This window comes from Notolabrus celidotus, chromosome 16 (assembly GCF_009762535.1).
Source record: "Notolabrus celidotus isolate fNotCel1 chromosome 16, fNotCel1.pri, whole genome shotgun sequence".
In the NCBI taxonomy this organism is placed as follows: Eukaryota; Metazoa; Chordata; class Actinopteri; order Labriformes; family Labridae; genus Notolabrus; species Notolabrus celidotus.
Window position 1 is genome coordinate 32,175,390 of NC_048287.1, and position 17,337 is coordinate 32,192,726.

General features: G+C 42.5%; 1 protein-coding gene across 1 annotated transcript in view; it reads left to right on the top strand.

Moving 5' to 3' along the window:
- The window catches only part of LOC117828354 (glutamate receptor ionotropic, kainate 5-like), a 73,453-nt gene extending 58,250 nt beyond the window's left edge, over nucleotides 1-15,203 (top strand). Inside the window, exons 13-14 of the mRNA XM_034705395.1 lie at nucleotides 3,111-3,164; nucleotides 14,991-15,203. Coding sequence (XP_034561286.1) covers nucleotides 3,111-3,164; nucleotides 14,991-15,203 — 267 coding nt within the window. The remainder of the gene's footprint in view (nucleotides 1-3,110; nucleotides 3,165-14,990) is intronic.
- The last annotated feature ends 2,134 nt before the right edge of the window (nucleotides 15,204-17,337 follow it).

Genomic DNA, 17,337 nt, shown 5'->3' on the forward strand with positions numbered 1-17,337 from the left:
CGGGTTGGTTTCCTGCCAAAGTGGTTGGTAGACTTTTACAGCCCCAAACTAAATGTACCAGCTCTTGGCAGGTTGTAATTTCACTCTGTGCCCGGTAACCTTGGGGGAGTCTGAGAAGTTTTGAATACAAAATAAAGCACTCAGTGACTCTGCCTTGTTTGTCTTTTTTCCCTGCAAAGCCCCGGCTCCTGCGGGCGGAGCGGAGGAAAAGCTCACAGTGTGTGGAGGTTAATGGATTAATAACACAGTCAGTCTGATTCTCCTCGCTGTGAGGTTACAAGTTCAAATCCCAGCCTGACTTTGAACAGCTGCACGGGCAGAGCCGCTCTGACAGACTGAGCACGATGACAGTCTGAAGCAGCAGCTGCTCACAGAGAGTTTATAAAGGAAGGTTAAGAGTGGAGAATTACTGCAGTTTCAGCAGGAACATGAACTCATCACACTCAGACCTGATTTGTGATTGAATGATCTGGAGAGGCCGGTGTTCAGGGAGGAGGATCCAAGAAACATCCACTGTTTCTGTTTCTAACAAAGAGTAAACCCTCGTTAGTTTATCTCAAGACCACCTTTGTTATCTGTTTCTAAGCACCCTTCAGGGTCAGTCTTTTGCTACCCTACTTAAAACTGCCCTTCTTACTGCAGTGACCCTCTGCCGTCTGTTTCTAAGGACCCTAAAACAAGTCTTTATGTACCCTATGTTGTTGGAACCAAGATACCCTCTATCTTTGCTTTGCTTTAAACCTTTGGTGTCCGTTTTATGGTACCCTGCCAGCAGCTGTTTTAAGATACAGTACAGTATTCGTTTAAAGGAATGGTTCAGTGTTTCTTTTTGTGTTTAGAGGAACTATTTGACATATGTCTCGAGGTACCCTTTGTTATCTGCTGTGGCTCCTCTGATCTCTTGTTTTAGGGGCAACATTTTACACCTGACTAAACCGACCCTTCAGTGTGTTTCTTGGTACTCTTTAGGGTTTTAGCTCTACTTGAGTGTCTGGTTAAATCTGTTTCAAGATACTCTTAATTGCCTGTTTCAAGGTACACATTAGTCTTAAGGTACCCTTTGCTATCTTCAAGTTCCCTTTGGTGTTAATACACAAATAGTCTGTTTTGGGGAACCCTTCTGGACCCTGTATTAAGGCACCCACATTTTTTGCAGTTTCGAGTTACCCTACAAATTGTCTTTAGGTTAATCTTTGTATTCATTTTTAAATCTGTTTAAGGGTACCCTCCCACCCTTCACTATATATTTGAATGTGCCCTTAATCTTTTGTCTTAATGTACCCTTTGCTATCTTTAGGTTAACTGTAGTATTAATATACCAATTGCCTGTTTTGGGGTACCCTTCTGGACCCTGTTTTAAGGCACCCACATTTTTTCCAGTTTCGAGTTACCCTAAAATACCTGTTTCAAGGTGCCTCAACACTTTTACATTTGGTAATATCCTTAAGTGTCTGTTTCAAGGTACCCACTAGTGTAAAATCTGATGTACCCTTTCTTGTCTGTTTCAAGTTGCCCATAACCATTTGTCTGTAGGTATTAGTTATTCTCTTCAGTTCAACTTCAGTATTATTTTACCAACTGTCTGTTTTAGGGTACCCATCTGGCACCTGTTTTAAGGCCCACCACTTTTTTTCATTTTGAGTTATTCTTTATTGCCTGTTTCAAGGTCTCCCTACAAATTGTCTTTAGGTGCTCTTTGCTATCTTTAGGTTAACCTTGGTATTCATTTTTAAATCTGTTTAAGGGTACCCTTCCAGCACCTTGCAGCTTGCACACCACTCTATCTGTTTTGAGTTACCCTGTATTATATATTTAAATGTGCCCTTAATCTTTTGTCTTAATGTACCCTTTTCTATCTTTAGGTTAACTGTAGTATTAATATACCAATTGTCTGTTTTGGGGTACCCTTCTGGACCCTGTTTTAAGGCAAACAACATTATTTGTTTAAAGGTAAGCTGTAAGTTTGGTTTGCAGACATACTTGGGTATATGTTTCAAGATACCTTTTAACATGTGTTTCAAGGTACCCTATGAAAACTTAGTTCATTGTATCTTTAAGAGTGTGTTTCAGAGGCTTTATTTAGTCTGATGAAGTGCATCCTTTAAGCGTCTGTTTTGTGGTACCCTCTAATATCTGTTAATTATACATTAATGCATTTGTTAATAAAATGCACTTACCCTGCTTGTATCAGGGGACCCTAAAGCATCTGTTTTAAGGTACCCTCTCACTTCTGTGGATTGAAAATGTTTCCATTCAGCATGTGTTTAAATATGTTGTTTCTTTCTGACGTGTGGTTGATCTGAAATCGTTTCATTTGGTCAGTTTTCGTCACAAAAGCTGAGTTTGGGGAACACATAGCTGAAAATACAGTCTAGTGTTGCCCTGGGTTCTCAAAGTTGACTCATGCGTCGCCCCAACAGCCACCATGAGCTTTCAACCACCTTCCCCACCTCCTCTCTGCAGAGTCAGACTGGTTGCAGGATGTAGGATCCTCGTGGATGCGTGCAGGTCTGCTGCTGATTATGTGGAACACAGTGTATGCGACCTTTAGAGCGTCACATTGAATTAGTACGGGGATGTACGGTGTGCTGAGTCTGTTACAGGAACACTACATGGACTCTATGCAGTAAAAACATGTGAAGACATCTGTGCTGAATCTTGATTTGATTGATAGTTTTTAATGTCTGGGTCACAGATAAGAATAAAACCTCCTCCCAGTCAGAACTCAAACGTCTGCAGAACGTCTAGACGTCTTTTCACCTGAGCGTTGAGTCTGAACTGACTGAGCTGCTCCCGGCTATTATTCTCCTTCCTATTATCTCCCTCTAAACTTCAGAGCAGCGCTAATCACAGACTGATTATCTGGTTTTTATTCGGAGATGAAATCACCGTTTGAAGGTTGTTCGGTGTTATTAAGGGAGCGGGAACGCCGCGGCGAGGACCACCAGGGTGAAACCTAATCATCTCCAGTTTGGTAGAAAACACACGGAGGGATGACGCAGACGCTCTCTGGTTTTTTAATCAACTAAGACTTGTTATTCTTCAAGAACTTCCTGTTTCACATTAATCTTTTCTTCTTCTACTGTTTTTTCTTCTTCTGTGACCTGCAGGCCAACGAGCTGGGGATGACGTCAGCCTTCTACAAGTACATCCTCACCACCATGGTACGGGCTGCACTCTCCTTCTCCTCTCCTTTGCTCTCAACCTCTTCCTCTCCAGTGTATCCATCATGCTTCCTCCATTAAGGGCCCTCCTCCTCTTCTCCTCCTCTTCTCCTCTTTTTTTGAATCCACCTCTACTTTATCATTTTGGTTTTCCTCTTACGTCTGTTCTTAATTCATGTCCTTTCGTTTCTTTATCCTGTTTCCTTCCTGTCACATATCCACTTTCACCTCCTTCACATCCCTGCAGTATGATAATAATAATAATAATAATAACAATATAATAATAATAATAATAATAATAACAATAATAATAATAATAATAATAATAACAATAATAATAATAATAATAATAATAATAATAATAATAATAATAATAATAATAATTGTATTTATATAGCACCTTTAAAAACAGAGCATGGCTCAAATAACAAAGTCAACCTTTAAAGTGAGGATAATAAGAATACACATAAATTAAGTTTTTCAAAGATAAATAAATAAATAAAATGAATAAAATAAATAAAATAAATAAAATAATAAATAAATAAATAAATAAATAAAATAAATAAAATAATAAATAAATAAATAAATAAATAAAATAAATAAAATAAATAAAATAAATAAAATAAATAAATAAAAATGGATAAGTAAATAAAATAATTGAAATTACGAAAAAAAAGGTTTTCAGAATGAGAGGACGACATCACATTGGGAAAATTAGAAAAAAGTGAAAAAGAAAAATTAGGAACATTAAAATAATAAAAGAAATAATCAATAAATCAATAAATCAATAAATAAAATAAAAATTAAATTAAATTAAAAAGAAATTAAAAAATAAATAAATAAATAAAAATTAAATTAAATAAAAATAAAAATAAAAATAAAATAAAATAAAAATAAATTAAAACAAGAAATAATCAAATAAAATTTAAAACAATGAATTATTTGGATAAAAACTAAAAATAATAATAAAATAGAAGTAAAGACAGTTAGAAGGATGAAGTCACATAAAAGCAAGTTTGTAAAAATCTATCTTTAGATAGGTTTCTATTCTAGTCAATGTGTTAACTTCCACTGGATCCACTCTGTTGCGTTCCGGCTGCGTCTCTGATCCGGCAGGTCGGAGTCCTCCGGATCAGATCCACAAGACTTCTATTTGTGCCGGATGCCGGAGCACGACGCATCAATCTCAACAGAGCAGATGGAGCGGGACAGGAAGTCAGGTTTCACCAAAACAAAATGAAGACATCCGGTTAATTTTCAGAATAAAACACTCTGTGTTATCACCAGATCGTATTTCACTTAACTACAACAACAAACCAAAGTCATGATGAGCGGAGCCAGGCCTGGAGTCAACAGGTCAGAGGTTTTCAGAGGACCAGAAAGACAACATGGATGAGGAGAGGAGGAGGAGGAGGGAAAACCTCGGTCACATGACTCCAGCTGTCCGGCGGTCCTGCTCAGTGGATGTTGATGGAAAAAATGGTCATTGATGAAAGTTGATCGTCATAATTATCATTAACGAATTGAACATTTTGTGTCACTAACTTGTTTCCTCTTCCAACAAAAATCCTCTCTTCTTCTTTTCTGATTTTTCTTTCCTCCTGTCCTCTGTTTGTATCCTTTTCTCCTTCCTTCCTCCTCTTTCATCTCTCCTTTATTATTTGTGTTTTATCCTGAACATGCTTTTTGTCCTTGTCCCCTCTTCCCTTTCTTCTTGTCAACATCTCTCCTCTCCTCTCCCTCCTCTCCCTCCTCCCTCCTCCCATCAGCACCCGTTGTTTTTAGTATGTAACCCATCATTTCGCTCTTTCAGGATGTCAGTGTGTCGCATCCTCTCTCCTGTCCTCTCTCACCTCACAAACCGCCCGCATATGTCTCTCCCCCTCTCTCTCTCCCCCCCTCTCTCTCTCTCTCCGCTCATCACAGATGCACGCCGGCCCGGCTGCCGTTTGTCATCATTATAATTTTGCTGTCCGGTGTCGTGCCCTTGTGCTCGGGGACTCTGCGTGGATAATAACTCGTCTCGATCTCCGCCTCGTCTCTAAACGCCGCCGTGTCACCGACTTTAACTGAGCCTCTCGCAAGGGCACATCACGCCACGCTCGCCCCACCAAGGGCGATACCGCTGTTCGGTCCACCTTCAGCAGAACTCTGGATCAGAACCAAGAGGAGAATCATTCCCCACACACACACACACACACACACACACACACACACACACACTCAGAGTCCACCTACAGTCCAGACTCTGACCTGCTGACTTTGACAGCAGGAGATGATCTCAGACGGCAGACGTTAGTTTGACTTTAAGACACGACCGGAGACATTATCTCAAAACAAGCTTCCACGTCTTTGAACATTTTTACATTTTCCATCACTGGAGGCTAAAATAGATTTTTTATGCTCCAGTAGAATTTATTACTCAGGGTTTGAGATCAGGACGTAATGGCGGCAACATAACCCATCCAGGAAATGTTCCCGGTCCAGCGTCAGCCGACACTTCTCATTCTGATATTCAAACTATCTATCTCCTCTCCATAATCCTCTGTCTCCTTATTCCTGCTCTCCTCCTCAGAGCTCTGTGTTTTCAAGTCTTTGACGAGATATTACGTTATCACAAAAGTTGAGCCACACGTTCGCAACGATCCAAAGCTAAGATGGGGTCACGCTGGGAAAAACTGAGGAGGACAGGAAAGATAAGAATTGAATTATAAAAGAACAAAAGGTACAAACAAAACTTAGTGAAATGTCTATGAAACAATCAATCAATCAATCAATCAATCAATCTTTATTTGTATAGCGCCAAATCACAACAAACGTTATCTCAAGACGCTTTTACAAACATAGGAGGTCTAGACCACTCTATGTCAATTATGAACAGAGACCCAACACCAAGACAGGGTAAGACTCAGTCTGACCCCACCTTAATCCATCATGAGCATTGCACATCACAGTATTTAGCTAGTTACAGTGGTGAGGAAAAACTTCCTTTTAACAGGCAGAAACCTCAGGCAGAACCAGACTCATGTTAGACAGCCATCATGCCTCGACTGAGTTGGGTCTGGAAAGACAGATAGAGGGGAGTAAGAGAGAGAGGTGATAGTGATGAGACGAGTCGTAGAAGCTGTTGCCGCTGGAGTCCAGCACGTCCGTATCAGCAGGAGTCCAGATCGTCCGCAGCAGGAGGACGTCAACGGCAGCTCAGAGGAATCTACGAGACAATGGAGCTCAGGGACTCCAGAAAGGTCTATGGTTAGTAACTTTAATGGGACAGGCAGAGTTAAAGTAAGTGATGAAGGGGTTGGGGGGAAGAAGGTGAGCTAGGATCCCAGTGTGTCAGTGTGCCAGTTCCCCCGGCAGTCTAGGCCTATAGCAGCATGACAAAAGCTGGTCCAAGCCTGATCCAGCTCTAACTATAAGCTTTATCAAAAAGGAAAGTTTTAAGTCTACTCTTAAAAGTGGAGAGGGTGTCTGCCTCCCGGACCCTGACTGGTAGATGATTGGAAACACTGGGATAAAAGAAACACAGAGTGGAATCAAAAAGAGGATGGAGACACTCGAGGGCAGGAAGTAAAGCTAACCTAGAAACAGAGGGATAAAGAACTACAAAATAAAACAGGAAGCACAAGAAAATACACAAAGGACTACAACACGAAACATGAATCACTAAACGCACAGAAGACACAGGATGACTTGTAAGGATGCCACGATATTAAAATCTCACGTTACGATATCGTCACGGTATTAAGACGACGGTATTGTCAAAGAAATAAGATGACTTTGTAAAAATGTCATAGTGTGGAAAATGAAGTGGCAGGAATGATAAGGATGAACACACTTGCTGTACTTGAACACAAACATAATGCTCAAATGTTCTAATCACATGCATTACTACCAACAGGGATTCATATGTGTAAAGAACAGTGCAGGCACATCCAGTGTTTCAAGTAACAAGCAAATAAAAACACCCTTTCAGTTGAGTGTCTTTAAACTGACTGGAAGTTTGTACCTTAGCTCAAGTGAGTTCACCAACCTTTTAAATCCCTCATAGTCCACCACTGAAAACGGCTGCAGGGTGATGATTCATCAAGTGGCTTCTCATCTTAATTGTATTCCCCGACTCGTAGACGATGGCGGTCTGGCAGTGTCTGCAAACTGTTTTGTTTGCATGTCCGTCATGTTTTCTCCTCCATCGACCAAAATGCGTCCATACTTCTGATTTAAACTTCTCAGGAGGTTCCACTAGTTAAGTTTTCTGCTCCACTCCCCTCTCTGTGCTTTCCACCATCTCTTCCTGCGCAGGGGATCATGGGAGATGATGTTTGCTTCTCAGACCGGCCCACTCAATGGCGCCAGAAAAAAACTACATTAGCGGGAGTACTCCGAGTCCCTGTTTGATACCGTCACACGCCACGGTATTATTGTGAGAATTTTGAAACCGAGATACTGTTACGGCTTGAGCAAATGACTAGGACCCAAATGCAGAGTACAGGGAAAAAGTATTTATTAAGCAAAAACCAAGGTTCAACAAAAAGCGCCTTGCGGGTAAAAACAACTGAGAAAAAGTACAAAACTAGGAGTAACACAAAATCACCCAAAAGGGGAAAAAGGTTCTATCAAAAACTCACAAACAAAAACTAGGAATCAATCCTCTGAAAACAACTCGAGATAAGTTCACAGAAAAGCGTGGCTTGAATCTCCTCAGGAGCAAGGCTACAACGGGACATGGAGCATGCGGCTAGAGGAATGATCTGGCACTGGAGGAGTGTTTGGTGGTGGTTTAAGAAGCCAGTGCTGATGAGCAGATCAGGGACAGGTGTGCCTGATGAGCCTCACTGCTGAGGAGACCGGCCCCGCCCCTACCCATGCAACCTGCAGGCAGAGAGAGAGAGGGTTAGGGCAAATCACACAACAAATCAGGACAATAACAGATACTGTGATATTTACAATATCGTTACATCCCTAATAACTTGTAACACAGAATAAACACGGGAAGGAACCAAGCGGCAACCTCCGGTCTTAAAATATGAGTCTAATGCAGAAGTGTTAAAAACTGCAGTTCATCGAGGATCCACTAGAGGCTGGCTCCAGAAGAACCAGAAACCACACACACACCAATTCAAAGAGACGATGTTTACAGCTGACTTGATTGACAGGCGGGAACACTGTAGCTGTTGGCGAGGAGGCTCCAAGCCCGCCTCTTTACGTCAAGCAATATGGCCGCCGCCGACATGGCCTCAAAACAGCGCTTCAGAAACAGATGGGTGACATCACGGATACTACGTCCATATTTTATACAGTCTATGAGAGGATCCAAGGAAAGAAACAAGGGATCTATAAAATGAAACAGGACACAAAGACGGTTAATCTACGTTCCAACCCTCACCTAAGGTCACGAGCGTAGTGACAACAAGATTGTGAATACAAGCGGCTGAAATGAGCTTCCTCTGCAGGGTGTCTGGACTTAGAGAGAGGGTCAGGAGCTCAGACTCAACGTAGAGCCGCTGCTCCGCCGGGTCCAGAGGAGCCAGATGAAGTGGTTCGGGCATCTGTTCAGGATGCCTCCCGGACGTATCCGTGGGGAGGTGTTTCGGGCGTGTCCGTCTGGGAGGAGGCCACGGGAAGACCCAGGACACGCTGGTGAGATTATATCTCTCAGCTGGCCTGGGAGCACCTCGGTATCCTCCCAGAAGAGCTGGTGGAAGAGGCCGAGGAGGAGAGTGTCTGGGCTTCCCTGCTGAGGCTGCTGCCCCCGCTACCCGGACCGGGATAAGAGGAGGAAGATGGATGGATGGACATGGTGATCTTGTACTTATCTTATAATGAGTGGATAAATGTACCTGGATGGGCCTTCCAGGGAACTTCTATGGGAAAAACTGCATCGTGTGTTAGATCCAAAATAACCGTTTAAACTGAGGAGACATAGAAGAGCTGTTTTTGTCGCTGGAGTGTGTTTGAAACTAAAGTGGCCATTGCCAGGGGCGCTGGTGGCCTAGCGGTCTAAGCACCCCACATACAGAGGCTACAGTCCTCGTCGCAGGGGTCGCCGGTTCGATTCCCGACCGGTGGACCATTTCCTGCATGTCTTCCCCTCTCTCTACCCTCCATACTTCATGTCTCTCTTCAGCTGTCCAATGGAATAAAGGCAAAAAACTTTAAACTTAAAGTGCCATTGGCCGAGCGTTCTAAGCTTGCACCCCATACACAGAGGCTGTAGCCCTCATCGCAGCGGTCGCAGGTTCGACTCCCGGCCTCAATCATTTACTGCATGTCTTCACCTTCTCTCTGCTTCCTGAATTTCCTGTCCTATCCATTAAAGGTGAAAAATGCCCAAAAATATAACTTAAAAGAAAAAGAAATGAAAAAGACTGATGAACCAGCTGATTCTGATTTCATAAAAGCGTCTCACTCCTCTGGATCTCAATCTGTTGGTTTAAAAAACAAGCTTTTAGTGGAGGAAGATTTATCAAATGAATTTACCCTAAAGGGTTTGATTACAAGCGTTACAGCTGAGCACGCTTCTGGAAATGATACAGAGCTTTAAAAACCAACCCCCCTCAAAAAGACTGGAGTTTCTCTTACCTCAATAATAAGTGAAACAGTTCCGTCAGAGAATTCTCTCCACCAGTAAAGTTCCTGTAAACTTTTTAGCCTCTTTCAGCGCCGTGTTTCGTTCCTCTGCTCATTTTCCTGACTCATTAACAGCAGCTGCTGGAGACCGAGCTGATGTGAGCGCTGAGACTGAAACAGACAGAAAATGAGGCTTCCATGTAACACCATCGTTTCTAATGAGGGTCAATCCAAACATTAGATCACGGTCATTAAATCTCGGCTAATTGGCCGCGGGATCGCACGCTTCCCTCCGAGTGAGGCCATCTGGATCTGCTGCTTTTATTTACTATCACGGCGCTCTCATCTCTGCGGTCCACGCTGGAAATGTGCTGCCGGGACAATAAATGTCTTTTTACCATCATAGTGAGGTATTCAAACATTTATAGTTATCAGTCTTTGCTTATAGCGCCACCATCAGGACATTTAGGCTAACGCAGGTGAGGAACCTGTCTGTTTGTGAAGCTCTGTTTTGAAGACGCGGGGGCGCCATATCGGAAATGCTGAACTCAACGTCCATCAAGCTAGTGTGAGGTAAAGAGGCGGGCCTTTAGCCTCCTCACTAACAACTACAATGTTCCCACCTGTCAATCAAGTCAGCCACGCCCTTATTGGGCAACACTCGTAACTTTAATATCTTCAAAATAACCTGAACAGTGTGAGCTGATCGAGAAATGAGCTATCAGACTACACTCGTCTTTGAACCAGGCTGTAAACATGTTTATTTCTGCTGTAAAGATCGTCTCTTGAATGGGTGTGTATGTGGCTTCCTGTGTTTCTGCAGCTAGCCTCTAGTGGACACTCGAGGAACTGCAGGTTTATAGCACCTCCACATGGGCTTCATATTTTAAGACCAGAGGTTGCAGCTTGTTGTAGCCTCGTGGTTTTAAAGTAAAGAAATTCAAAAGAGACTTTAACCTGCATTCTTTTTCATGGCCAGCAGGGGGCGACTTAAACAAGATTTCTTTATTTTATAGAAGTCTATGAGAAAAGGAACCTACTGTTATGTTGATTTAATCCCTCATTGAACATTTCCTTAATGAGTTTAATGTCTTAATCTCTAGTTTCAAGTCTTTAAAGCTGGGGTTGGTAGTCTCGGAAAACTAGCATGAATTTGAATGTAGCATTTCCTCAGGACTCCGTCTAACCCCTCCCCTCCTCCCTCAGAGCTCCTCCAAAATTACGCCCCGCTCACATGAATGAGCGCCGCTGATTCATGACCATATGATGGTGACTGATTCAAAACCGGTCCTCACCAAAACATTCTCATAGTGAAAGTTAAAAACACAAACAAACATGGCTGCTGTTAGCACTCACAACTGTCATTCTAGCATTATCCAGTTGTCATGGTGACACGATATCAGGAGTAAAGTTATAACACATGTATAACACTGTAACAGCTCTACTGTTTGTTAAACATGTTCAGTGTAGATGTTCTTAATTCCTACAGTGTTGACGGTCAGTGAAGGCATCAGGAGAGGTGTAGAGTGTGTGAGCGGGAGAGAGGAGAGACAAGAGGAGAAGTTCTTCATTCATTCAAACATTGATTGTTGTTTTGTTGTTGTCGTGGTAACGGCCGACAGTGACCGGTTATTAAGGTCAACGTGTTCACCAATCGGCTCGTCATCCCTACAGCGTCCGGACAGACGCTACAGTACATCTACATTTCTGTAGGACTTACTAAATGTCATTAACTCTTCTGCTTGTCAGAGCCCCCGTGGTGGAGCTTTTAGACTCTGATCCGGACTACAGTCCTGAGCAAAGCCCCTCATGGGGTCAGAGGGGACAGGCCTGAGGTGGAGCGAGAGGGGCAGTAAATAGAGTCAGGGGAAGCAGAGGCAGGAGACGGGGAGTGAACGCAGGGGACATGTACGCTCTGCAGGAGGCGGGCAGAACGGCAGGACGAGATCTGATTGGTTTAAAATTTTGGGACCCAAAAACGGTGATTGGTTGGTGTTTTCCCAGGTTTACTCCGGCTGTAGATAGCAGCTTTTCTCGCTCTTTTTTAAGAACACATTATGTATTGATTACCATCAGGACATAAAGATCATTTTAACCAGGAGAACAAAAAGTGGATCTGAATCTGAACACCAACCCCAGCTTTAATACAGCTTTAAGGCTAAAATATAAATAAAACTGAGTAGATAAATACAAATAAATAAAAATAGAATAAGATAAACAGTTAAAATTAATAAAATATAGCACCAGTTCACAACAAATATTATCTCGAGGCTTTTCAAGAAGAGCAGGAGCTCAGTGAGGTATCCTTGGCTTTTAGAGGCGGCCTCTAGCGGACACTCAAGGAACTGCAGTCCAAATATGGTCATTTCTGGTTTAACAGGAAACAGATGAGGCTTGAAAAGAGGATGATGTGAGGTTCTCATTAGTAACCTCACCTCACCTCAACAAGTCCTTGTAGATAAATGACGGTCCAGCTCTCTTGAAATGCTGCAGCAACGTATTTTAAACGTTACTCATCGCTCTTTAAACTCTTTACATCTCCAGCAGAGTTTCAGTTAAAGGCTGTGACTCCTTCAGAAAACATGCATCTGTCTGAATGAACATCATGCAGCATCACTGGCGTCCTTCGTGGATGCTGTCGCAGTGTTTGCTCCCTCAGCAGTGCTGGCCTGGCCGCGTCCACTCCTCCAGCCAACAGCTCTTTGTCACGGCGGGCAGGCCCACAGTCTGACAGTGTACTTGGCTGTAGCTGAAATTGATTGGGCAAACACACCAGCAGCAACACAAGAACAACAACAGAGGAGGCAGCAGCTTCCCGGCAGACAGGCCGGTTTCAAGCTTTGTTAAGTAAATAAGTGTCGGGGAAATTTGGGGATGAAGAAATTAGCCCCCGCAGGTTAGCGGTGGTCCTGAGGAGCTGAGACGAATAAAAGGGTCCGTGGTTTTAAAACCTTCCTGGACGTTGGCTGAAGTTCAGATCGGACTCTTCCCTCCTCCTCCTCCCACCTCGTACCCTCTGCTGAGAGTTTCTGCAGACTGGATGAATTCTGTGCCAGAATATTTTTAACCCGGCCGAGGAAGCGGCCAAATGATGATGATGACTCTCCATCTGTCAAAAACTTAAGTCCAGTGGAGACACGGCTACGGCCACCAGGAACATTTCTAGTTCATTCTATTATGAGTCAGAGGGGGGGAAGAGAGAGGAGAGCGGCATTAACAACAAACATCCCCAACCAGGAACAAAGGACCAACGCTTTACCAAAGTCAGGTCCCCACACTTTCAAACAAAGAAAACAAACACCAGGAGAAAAGAGAGAGGGAGAGAGAGGAGTAATCCTAAACAAAGTACACAAAGAAAGAAACAGGCAGATGCTGGATATGAGGACAACTGTAAAAAAGATTCTCACAGACATTAAACTTTACATCACTGACACAAAACTGCAACAAAGATACAGAGACACAAAGACACAAGAAACAGTACACAGTGTTTACAGAAACATTCTTCACATCAAAAACAACCAGATATACAAAACTACACAAACAAATAATCCAAAAGACATAAAAGTAAGATTTATTAAAAAAAACTGCTATTGCATCATAGCTACAAAAATACAGAGTTACATTACTGCAGAGAAACAAAGACACTCCACTACAAAATCACAAAGAAAATACCCATTGTTCTGATTAGGATTAGGTTAGGATTAGGGTTAGGATTAGGGTTAGGATTAAGATTAGGGTTAGGGTTAGGGTTAGGGTTAGGATTAGGGTTAAGATTAGGGTTAGGGTTAGGGTTAGGGTTAGGGTTAGGGTTAAGATTAGGGTTAGGGTTAGGGTTAAGATTAGGGTTAGGGTTAGGGTTAAGATAAGGGTTAGGGTTAGATTAAGATTAGGGTTAGGGTTAGGATTAAGATTAGGGTTAGGATTAGGGTTAGGGTTAGGATTAGGGTTAGGGTTAGGTTAGGGTTAAGATTAGGGTTAGGGTTAGGATTAGGGTTAAGATTAGGGTTAGGGTTAGGGTTAGGGTTAAGATTAGGGTTAGGGTTAGGATTAGGGTTAAGATTAGGGTTAGGGTTAGGATTAGATTAGGGTTAGGATTAGGGTTAGGGTTAGGGTTAAGATTAGGGTTAGGGTTAGGGTTAGGGTTAGGGTTAGGATTAGGATTAAGATTAGGGTTAGGGGTTAGGATTAGGGTTAAGATTAGGGTTAGGGTTAGGGTTAGGATTAGGGTTAAGATTAGGTTAGTTAGGTTAGGTTAGGATTAAGATTAGGGTTAGGATTAGGGTTAGGGTTAGGTTAGGGTTAGGTTAGGATTAGGGTTAGGGTTAGGGTTAAGATTAGGGTTAGGGTTAGGTTAGGGTTAGGGTTAAGATAAGGGTTAAGATTAAGATTAGGGTTAGGGTTAAGATTAGGGTTAGGGTTAGGGTTAGGATTAAGATTAGGGTTAGGGTTAGGGTTAGAGACAGAACGCAAGAGATCTACAAAGATTCACAGCAATGTTGTGACAACAGCATCTTAACTTTGAAGTTAACCAACAATACAGCAACAAGACACACAGCAACAAAGACACACAGCAACAAAGACACACAGCAACACTACTACAAAGATACAAAACATTATCACAGAGAAACTAACACGATGGGTTTGTTATTTTTGTGATTTGTAGAAAACTGAACTTTAAGAGCTGAAAGGATTTAATTCACTCTGAGAGGCTCATGTTTTTCCTGTCTGTGGATTTAATAAGCTCCCTGCAGCTGAAGAGGAGCTCCACTCTAACAGAACCCAGCAGCAGGTGAAAGCTGCAGCATGTGTTTGAAACAGGACCCTCTCTGCTCGTCTGCTCTGCACAGCTGAATGTAAATGTTTCATTGTCAGCATCTGTTTCAGAGCAAACACCAGCCCTCTGAGGACCAGCAGCAGTTTGATTCGGGTTTTGTGTTTTAGCAGCAAAGCTCAGCGTGACACCCGGTCGCCCTCCAGGGTTATCTGAAGTCTTTGAAATTCCCCAGCGTTTGATGTCCATCTTTAAAAATAACCCTTTCTTCTTCTCTCTGTTTGTCTGCGCTGAATTTATAAATACGACTTGACATTGTGCAGCCTGCCGGAGAAATCAGGCCCTGCTTTTCTTTCATCCCTCGCTCATCAGACGTTCACCCCGCTCTGCTCTCTCACGGTGGCTCTGTCACTCCTTCCTCATCTGCATACTGTTAACTCCTTCTTCTTCTTCCTCTCTCTCTCCTGGCGTCTGTCCGTCCTCAGGACTTCCCTCTGCTGCGGCTGGACGACGTGGTGGACGGACAGTCCAACATCATCGGCTTCTCCATGCTGAACACCAGTCATTCCTTCTACCTGGAGTTCATCAGGAGCCTCAACCTGTCCTGGAGGGAAGGCTGCGATATCAGCCCGTACCCGGGACCGGCGGTGAGAGACACATCCACTCTGACACTCAAGGGGGGGACATGGGACGGATAGACGTTCCAGGAGTCAGATCCTTTATAAAGAGTAATTCCTCTAAATCATCACTTATGACCCACTTCAAGTGGCACAGAGACGCTCTCTAGTTTAGCATCTGCTTTAAGGAATCTAGGACTGAGCTCGAGAACAAAAACAGCTTCAGGCTACTGCAGGCATGGGTCAGCGCTTTTTTAATTATTCATATTTTTTTATGAAATATGGTAATGTAGAGCGTCAGATTAGACAGAAAACCACAGTCAAAGCAAAGAGATGTATAATGAGTGACAATATTAAAAAAGAAATTGCATCTCAGTGGTCAAAGAAAAAGATTGAATAACAAGCCATCATTTAATTTTTCACATTATTAAGTAGAACATAGAACAGATCATCACTTACCTCCCAAAAAATAAATTAGATTAAAAATATATAAATATAAATAAATAAATTATTAACTAATAGATAAAATTAAAATTAATTAATTAATAACTACATTTATAAGAAAAAGCTAAAACATAACAGTACTATATTTCCTTTTTCACATAGATTATAAATAATTAAAATGAATAATAAATCAAATATATAATTGATCCAGAAATAAAATAAGTTAATGAATAAACAAAAAGTAAATACGAAGAAAATTTGTAATTAATAATCAGAATATATATAAAAATAAATAAATAGATAATAAATAAATGAATAGGAGACAAACAAAAGACAAACACACCTTCTCATTCAAATGTTTGTATTATTCTAATTATTTCCAACACTGTAGATTAATACTGAAGACATCTAAACTATGAAAGAACATATATGGAATTATTTGATTTTTAAAAGTGTTAAACAAAACAGAATATGTTTAATATTATAGATTCTGTAAAGTAGCCCCCTTTTTCCTTCATGACAGCTTTGCACACTCTTGGTATTCTCTCAGTCTGCTTCGTGAAGTGGTCTCCTGGAATGATTTCTCTCAGTCTGCTTCATGAAGTGGTCTCCTGGAATGGTTTCTCTCAGTCTGCTTCATGAAGTGGTCTCCTGGAATGGTTTCTCTCAGTCTACTTCATGAAGTGGTCTCCTGGATTAAAATAGGGGGGGCAGGAAGGGAGGCGGAGAGAGGGGGAGAGCCGTAGTGCACTACTGCATCACAATCCGCCGCCCCCCCCCCCCCCCCCCGTATAAAACCCGCCCCCCCGACCCTATATCGGCCTTTACCTTTGATGAAGACCATCAGAGGGATTTTAACGTCCTCTCAGGACATGTTTGAGGGGAGGGAGCGCTGAGAATCACGTTGTTTGGATCATTTGGTCATCACCCTGACTCACGTTTATCTGCTGCTGCAGCCCGGCCGTCTCTCTAACCTCCTATCTGAGCTCAGAGTCTCTTTTTGTTCAGATAATAAATGAATGACGAACATCTAATAAGTCTCTCCCTCCTCCTCCTCCTCCTCCTCCTCCTCCTCCTCCTCCTCCTCCTCCGTAATGAAAGGAACCATCAGCACAATAAATGTGTTCACAGTGTTTGTCTCATTTGTGGCTCTGATATCAACCGAGGCAATAACACCACAGCAGACTGCTTTAATAAAGATAACAGTGATGACAATAGAGTTTCTCTCCATCACTGAAGACTCCATCATCACTGCACACAATGTCCCCCCCTGGGTTTCTCTCTCTTATTTAAATCCCAACATCGTTTGTTTGTTTTATAAAGACATTACGATTATCAGATGAAGATAACCGTCTGAAAGGACTGACGGCTCAGAGCTCAGCTCCGTCTGATTCAGAGAGAAGTATCAGAACTCATCCTCAGAGGCAATACACACTTCCTTTAACAGGCGAGACCTCCAGCAGGACCAGACTCATGTTAGACGCACATCTGCTGAGACCGTGTTGGAGAGAGGGATAGAGGGAGATGAGAGAGAGAGATGATAGTGGGGACGGATAGTAGTATTGTAGCAGCTGGAGTCTGGACCACGTCCACAGCAGCAGAGATCCAGAGAACCTACGACAAGGGAGCTCAGGGACTCCAGAAAGGTCTAAGAAAAAGAAGAGAGGGAGACCAGAAGAAAGAAAAGAGGAGAAATGGGAAGGAATGACAGAAGGCAGGATGGGTTAGAAAAGGAGACATAAAGAAAGACATGAAGAACAGAGAGAAAGAA